Below are 7,806 nucleotides of genomic sequence, written 5' to 3' on the forward strand. Positions count from 1 at the left end.
TTTTTTAGTTAAGCTTATTTTAGTAAATCTTTTTAAATTATGTTTTTATTTTTTATTTTTCTGGATTCATGTCAACGATTCTAAATTTAAAAATAATAATTGGTTTTTTTAAACACTCAGAAAATAAAAAAAATAAAAAAAGAAGATAATTTTAATCAAAAAAATTTAATAACATTTTGCTTACTTTTGTGAACTTTTTTTTAAAACTAAGTCAAAATTTTATAATTTTAAGAATAATCTAGTCTAGGCTGTCTAAAAAAGTAAATAAAATAAATAAAATAAAACTTGACTCAAGTTGGGAAAAAAATAAAGATTTATTAAATTTATTTATTTTTCTTTTCATCAAATATATTATCTCGCCTTGACAAAATCCCTCCCCAACCATTAGTTAATCACCACCATTATTGTTATCACCACCACCATTCCTGCACAATTACTTTAAAAAAAAATAAAAGGGTAAATTACAAATGCACCTCATGAGATTTATTTAAAATATAGATTATTCCTTGTAATTTGAAAAATTATAAATACTCCCTATTTGAATTTTTTATTTAATAGAATTAACTAAAAAAAATAAAATTCATAATTGCTCTTCTATATAATAATAAAATTATCTAAATTATTCATTGAAACATATTTTTAACATTATTAAAAACTGTTAATTGTTTTGATGATTTATTAATAAAATGAGCGATTTGTTATGAAATTAAAAACCTTAGTGGTGGAATGTAGTTTTCAAAATCATAAGAGATAATTCGTATTTTAATCAAATTTCGGGAGGTACATTTGTAATTTATCCAAAAAAAAAAAAAAAAAAAAATTGTAAAGATGTTGCATGGGTTACATGTTGAATTCAAAATAATTTATCACATTTGATAATAAATAATATCAAATCTGTAACACTTTTTGGTTGGACAAGGTGTACAATCTTGATTGGCATCATGACCATCAAAAGCATATCATGAAGGTGTAGCCTAGCCAGTAGATTGACATCCACTGAAGTCATGTTTTGCCCAACGCAATGATTTATTTCACCCTTAAAAGCCACTCCTTCCCACCACATTCCAAATCTTTGTTTTATTTTTTTTAAATCAAACCCACATAATAAAACAAAAGCAATTTTAAAACGTGTAATTCACAAGTTGAACCCTTCAAGTAAATACAATGGGCATTTAAGTCAAACAAAACAAATATAACAACACCAAATTCCTCATATATAAACCAATAGCCTAAAACCTTCTCTAATCATCTACAAAACCCACTACTCTAAAGCCAAAGCCTGGTTTTCCTCTTCACCCACCATTAATGGACCCACAAGAAGTTATGAACCTCTATGATTCATACTGGTTCACTCTTGAAATCTTCAAGAACCCACCTCAAAAATCAAGTTCTGAAACAAACCCAGATCAGCAAAATCAAGAAAACAAACAAGAACCAGAGCTTTCAATTCCAAGCCTCCAATCAATCCATGTTAGGTCAAAAAGTGACCAGTTGAGCTCCATGACAAGCTTTGATTCCGATTTTCTCTCTCCAAACTCTGTCCTCTTCACACCAAATCTCCAGACCATCCTCTCAGGGAAAGAAACTACATATGAAGAACCAACAACACAATTACATGTTGAAGAACAACAACATCAAAGCATGAGAAGTACAAGCATCAGGAGGAAAACAAATAAGGGTATGACCAAGAGCTTGTCAGATCTTGAGTTTGAAGAGCTAAAAGGGTTTATGGATCTGGGTTTTGTGTTCTCCGAAGAAGATGTGAATTCAAGTTTGGTTGAAATCATTCCTGGGTTGCAAAGATTGGCCAAGAAGGATGGTGAAAAGGAAGAGAGTCAAAAGAATAGTTTTGATGAATCTTCGACTCCAATTCCAAGGCCTTACCTATCTGAAGCATGGGAGGTTTTGGATAGAAGAAATAGAGAGATGAAGAACAAGAAGAATAACCCATTGATTAATTGGAGAGTTCCTGATTTGGGAAATGAAATTAACATGAAAGATAGCCTCAAATGGTGGGCTCAAACTGTTGCTTCCACAGTTAGATGATGATGATGAAGTCCTCTGTGTTTATCACTTTTGTTTATCAATTTTTTTTTTTTTTTTTTTTTTGGGGGGGGGGGGGTGTCCTCAAGGTATGCACACATTTTTTAGCAAAACGTTATTGTTTTGCTTTCAATTTGTGTTTATTTTGGTGCATAAATTCTCGATTTTTTGAATAATTTGTAATTGTAAACTAAAGTAGACATAAAACTCAAACTTGAAAGGAGAATTCATTGCACAATAATAAAACTTGAACTCAAGGATCAAATCAGTAAAGAGCACTTCATCCACCTCCTCAATCAGGGTTAGTGAATCATATGTTCTACTCAAATGATTTATTTTTGAGTACTGTTAGAGATACACAATTTAGATCCCTAATTTTACCCATAATAATATGACAAAAGAGGTAAACTCTACACAATTGAGTATATGACAAATTAAAAATTGACAAGTATCATGCCACACACATCATTGTGGATTAAATTGTGAGATATTTTTTTTGTAAGTCTTAAACATTTTATTTTATTTTTGCTTGTTTTTGTCAATCGTGTGAAAAAATCATTTAATGATAAAAATATAATTCTAATTACATAATTTCATTATATTTGTTTCCATAAAATAAAATCTATTTTAAAATTCATTATGGCCGTTTATTTTTATTTTTTAAATAAACATGATATTCTGAATGTTGACAGATCAGTTTCAGTTCAATATAGTTCAAGTTCAACAGATCAAAAAGTTCAAGGAGCTAAGCTAAGGTCTCATTGTTTCATTCATGTGCTACAGTTACATGTGAATATTTTCCTCAGTTAGTTAGATAGTTTGTTAGTTAGTTAGAGTTGGTTTAGTTAGTTAGCTTCTTCTTGTATATAAAGAGGTGAGACTGATATGTGTAAATAATGAAAAGAGTTCAATGATATATGATTAGTTTTATGTTTTTCATCATGGTATCAGAACATTGATGCTCTCACGAGCTCCTGATCCATGGCAACTTCATCTTCACTATCTTCATCTGTTTTGTCTACTTCACTTCCTTCAAATTTAACTATGCTGATATCCAATCTTTCATCATTTGTCATTGTAAAGCTTGATGGATCAAACTTTATCATCTGGAAAAATCAATTGTCCAACATTCTTAGGGCTACTAATCTTCTAGGTTTTGTTGATGGTTCAACACCATGTCCTTCTCTCACAATTATAGATTCAACAGGAACAAAGGTGCCTAATCCAGATCATCTTCAATGGCGTATGATTGATGCTCTTCTATTGAGTTGTATCACTGCTACACTTACAAAACCAATCTATTCAACTGTGCTTCCGTTCCAACATTGCTCTGAGATCTGGTCTTCTCTTCACAAGAGATTTACATCTCTGTCTCGATCTCATATCCATTAATTGAAGAACAAGTTGAATCTTGTTTCTAAGAAATCAGATACAATAGAGGAGTATCTCTCAAAGATCAAGGCCTTAGTTAGTCAGTTAGCACCTGCTTCAGTAATTGTTGAAGATAAAGATTTGGTGTTAATCACCTTAAATGATTTGCCATTTGAATATGATGTTTTCACCACAGCCATTCGTGCTCGATTTGACACTATAACTATGGATGATCTATCATCTCTGCTGTGTTTTGAGGCAATCCATTTGGAAGCTAAACACAAGAAGGTTGCAGAACCAATTGTTGCATTCTCTTCTATTAACGGATCTGTTAATTCTGTTTCACATGCACCTACTTTCACTTATTAAAGAGGAAGATCATCCTATAAAGGTAGAGAAGGTCTCAATTCAGGATCATATAGAGGCAATGGTCGCTACTACAGCAACAACAGAGGCAGAGGATGAAATTTCAATTAGGTTTATTTTACTTCAGGTTATCAAATTTGTGGAGAACTGAGTCATTCTGCACTCGATTGTTGGCATCGCATAGATCCTCAAAATCAGTCATCTTCACATACTTCTACTCATTCTCTATCCTCTTCTTCTCAGCAACCCAGAGCTCTTCTTGCATCTTTTTTACCTGGTTCTAGTGTTTCTTCCTCACATCTGTCTCAAGCTTCTTCAAATTTTCAATCTAGTCCTTGGTGCTTAGATTTTGCAGCAACAGTTCACATTACTCATGATCTGAGTCATCTCAGTAACTATCAGGCTTGTCCAGGTTCAGATCACATTACCATAGGTGATAAAACTTCTATTCCCATTCAGAATACTGGTAAAGGTCTCATTCCTGCACCTCATTATTCTTTCAAACTTAATAATGTTCTTCATGCTGATTCTATATCTTTTAATCTTGTTTCTGTTTAAAAGTTGGCCAAGGATAACAATTGTATTATTAGTTTTGATGAAGCCAAGTTTGTGATTCAGGACAAAGTTACGAAGAAAATTCTTCACCAAGGATCTAATCTCAATGGATTATATCATTTTTTTCTATCAGTCACTCACAGATCTTCTTCTGCTGCCTTTGCTGCTCAAAATACAGCACCATTCACATATACTGCTACTCTTGTACCAGATTCTTTTGTTAATAATTCATTGCCTACTTCTAGTATTGTATGGCATAATGGACTAGGTCATCCTAGTCGTTTGAAATTTCAGCATCTTATTCCTCATTTGCAGCTTACTGCCAATAAGTCTGTTATTTCACTTGATTGTATTGACTGTTGTGTCGCTATAAGTCATCGTTTACCTTTTCAATTGTCTAATTCATCTGTTAATAAACATCTCTCATTAATACATAGTGATGTTTGGGGTCCCTTTGACTCTACATCTGGCTTTAAATATTATGTTTTTTTTGTAGATAACTTTAGCAAATTTACATGGTTGTATCCTTTAGCTTATAAAAGTGAAGTGTATGATAAGTTTCTTGAGTTTAAAGCTTATGCTGAAAACCAATTCTCTACTTCACTTAAGATTCTTAGAACTGATGGTGGCACCGAATATTGTAATAATAAAATGAAAGTTTTTACCATAGCTCAAGGTATTGTACATCAACATTCTTGTCCATATACACCACCACAAAACGGTATGGTTGAGAGAAAATATAGACATCCTAGTGAAGTTGCTATAGCCTTGTTACATCATTCTTCTGTTCCTCTTCATTTTTGGTTTGATACATTTGCTTGTGTTACTTATCTGGTTAACAGATTGCCTTCTTCTAAGCTGGGTCACAAAATTTCGTTTGAGATTTTGTTTCATCATCTTCCAAACTTTGCTTTTCTAAGAACCTTTGGTTGTCAGTGTTTTCCTTGGTTAAAACCCTATACCTCTACTAAGTTGCAGCCTAAATATATTGCATGTGTGTTTTAGGCTATCATCCTTTTGCTAAGGGTTATAGATGTCTTGATCCCATTTCTGGTAAAGTTTATATCTAGACATGTTGTGTTTAATGAACATGTGTTTCCTTTTTTTATGTCCACACATATTTCTACTTCTATTCCATCTATTTCTTCTTTACCTCAGATTCAGTCATTCTTCTGGTCTTATCTAGTTCCTGATTCTCCTCCTTCAGCTGCTAATCTTTCCTCTTCATTATCTGCTATTTCCTCTCCAGCTCAATCAGTCTCTTTGCAAACCAAGTCAGTCTCTTTGCCTCTGGTTTCTCCTATTCTTCAACCATCTATTCCAATTCAATCTCTCTCTGTTCAATTGCCTTGCTTTCTCTTACTACTTCTCATTCCTCTGTCCCTTCTTTAAATCTTCGTCCCATGGTTACCAAATCTAAAGCTGTTGCACTTTCCTCTATCAAATCTCTTTTGCTTCTGATTCTGAGCCTTCCTTTCACAAAGAAGCTCTTCTTATTCCCATATGTAAACAGGCCACGTTAGATGAATTTCAGGCTCTGCAGAAACAACATACTTGGTCTCTTGTTCCTCTTCCTCCTGGAAAAGCTGTTATAGGCTGTAAATGTGTGTTTAGAATCAAGAGGACCTCTAATGGCACTATTGCAAGGCATAAGGCAAGGTTGGTTGCTAAGGGATATCTTCAACAAGAGGGCATTGACTACCAAGAAACATTAGCCCAGTTGCCAAGCTTTGGTCCCATTTAGCCCTTCTGTGACTCCTACTTCTGATCAGCCTTTTACTAATCCCACTCTATATCGAAGTGTGGTTGGAGCTTTGCAATACCTAACAATTACCAAACCTGATTTGTCCTTTGCAGTCAATCAATTATGCCAACATATGCAGGACCCTACTAATGCTCATTTTTCTACAGTCAAAAGGGTTCTTCGATTTGTTAAGGGAACTCTTCATCATGACCTCACCTACACTCCTAGTTCTTCTGACCTTCATGCTTATTCAGATTCCAACTGGACTGGAGATGTTCTTGACAGAAAGTGTACCTCTGGTTACTGTGTATTTCTAGGGACTAATCTCATCTCCTGGCCTGCCAAGAAGCAGGCTACTGTTTCGAGGTCCTCCACTGAAGCTGAGTACAGGTGTTTAGGCTATTGTTTCGAAGTCCTCCACTGAAGCTAAGTACAGGTGTTTGGCTCATATTGCTGTAGAACTTGCGTGGCATGGCATGTTTCTCCATGATTTTTGTATTGCTTCTCCTACTATGCCACTGCTCTGGTGTGATAATGTTTCTGCCATTGCACTGGCATATAATCCTGTCTTTCATTCAAGATCCAAACACATTGAGGTCGATTGTCATTTTGTGCGCGATCAAGTTCTTGCCAAACATCTTGTTTTGCATTATGTTCCTACTATTGATCAGCTTGTTGATATATTCATTAAGCCCTTGTCTGTTTCTCGATTTTCCTATCTTAAAGACAAGCTTATGGAGGTTTCTCCTTCTCTTCGCTTGAGGGGAAATGTTGACAAATCAGTTTCGGATCAATCCAGTTCAAGTTCAACAGATCAAAGAGGTCAAGGAGCTAAGTTGAGGTCTCATTGTTTCATTCCTGTGCTGTTGTTACATGTGAATATTTTCCTTAGTTAGTTAGATAGTATGTTAGTTAGTTAGAGTTGGTTTAGTTAGTTAGCTTCTTCTTGTATATAAAGAGGTGAGACTGATACGTGTAAATAATGAAAAGAATTGAATGATATATAACTGGTTTTATATTTTTCATCACTGAAATCATGTAGCTCAATTTTCAAATCAAGTAGATTTTTTTTTTTTTTTTTTTGTAATTAACATATAGTGAATCCACATGCTACAAGTAAATTGGAGATAATCTCTAATCCCTCTTGGAAGGGAAATGTTTGGAGCACCGAATGGTTAAGGCTCCAATGCCTTGAATTCCCCTTTCTTTTTCTTTCTTTTTTTTTTTTTTTTTTTTTTTTTTTTTTTTTTTTTTTTGGGCTGTGTTGGTTGGTTGGATTTTTTTTTTTTTTTTTTGGAAGGGTGGTTATGTATAAGGGTATGCCAAAAAACTAGACATCCCACACCCACTCAGCCTGTGTGGTTTGACAAGGTAAGTAAGTTGGGTTGACCTGGTTAGATGATAAAATTGGCTAATCCATCAAGAATAAAAATATAGCACAAAATTATATGGAATTAACAAATTTTAACCAGCAGCCTAACTGATCAGTCAATTATATCATCCAACCAGTTCAACCCAGGCTGAGTTAGTGTGAGATGTCCACCCTACCCTTCCAAAAAAAAAAAAAACCAAACCAACACAGTTCAACAATTAAAAAAAAAAATTAAAAAAAAAGCAAAGCCAAAAAAAAAAAAAAAAAAAAAGAAGAAGAGAGAAATTGTCGAGACATTCGAGCCTCTCGACTTCGAGGCCGCTAGCACTGCCCTCTTGGAAATATCTACAGAAGA

The 7,806-nt window shown here is 33.9% G+C and overlaps 2 protein-coding genes across 2 annotated transcripts; both read left to right on the top strand.

The window, feature by feature from the left end:
* The first annotated feature begins 1,305 nt into the window (after window positions 1-1,305).
* Window positions 1,306-2,046, top strand: LOC114263876 (uncharacterized). The gene has a single exon (XM_028204459.2). The coding sequence runs from the start codon at window positions 1,306-1,308 to the stop codon at window positions 2,044-2,046; it is 741 nt and encodes a 246-aa protein (XP_028060260.2).
* Window positions 2,047-3,841: 1,795 nt separating this feature from the next.
* LOC145799344 (uncharacterized) lies at window positions 3,842-6,503 on the top strand. The gene is made up of 7 exons (XM_082888904.1): window positions 3,842-3,907; window positions 4,024-4,293; window positions 4,342-4,684; window positions 4,832-5,169; window positions 5,494-5,628; window positions 5,849-5,994; window positions 6,080-6,503. The coding sequence occupies exons 1-7, from the start codon at window positions 3,842-3,844 to the stop codon at window positions 6,501-6,503; spliced, it is 1,722 nt and encodes a 573-aa protein (XP_082745030.1).
* The last annotated feature ends 1,303 nt before the right edge of the window (window positions 6,504-7,806 follow it).

The sequence above is a fragment of the Camellia sinensis genome, chromosome 9, assembly GCF_055761805.1.
Source record: "Camellia sinensis isolate YWXY chromosome 9, ASM5576180v1, whole genome shotgun sequence".
Taxonomy (NCBI): Eukaryota; Viridiplantae; Streptophyta; class Magnoliopsida; order Ericales; family Theaceae; genus Camellia; species Camellia sinensis.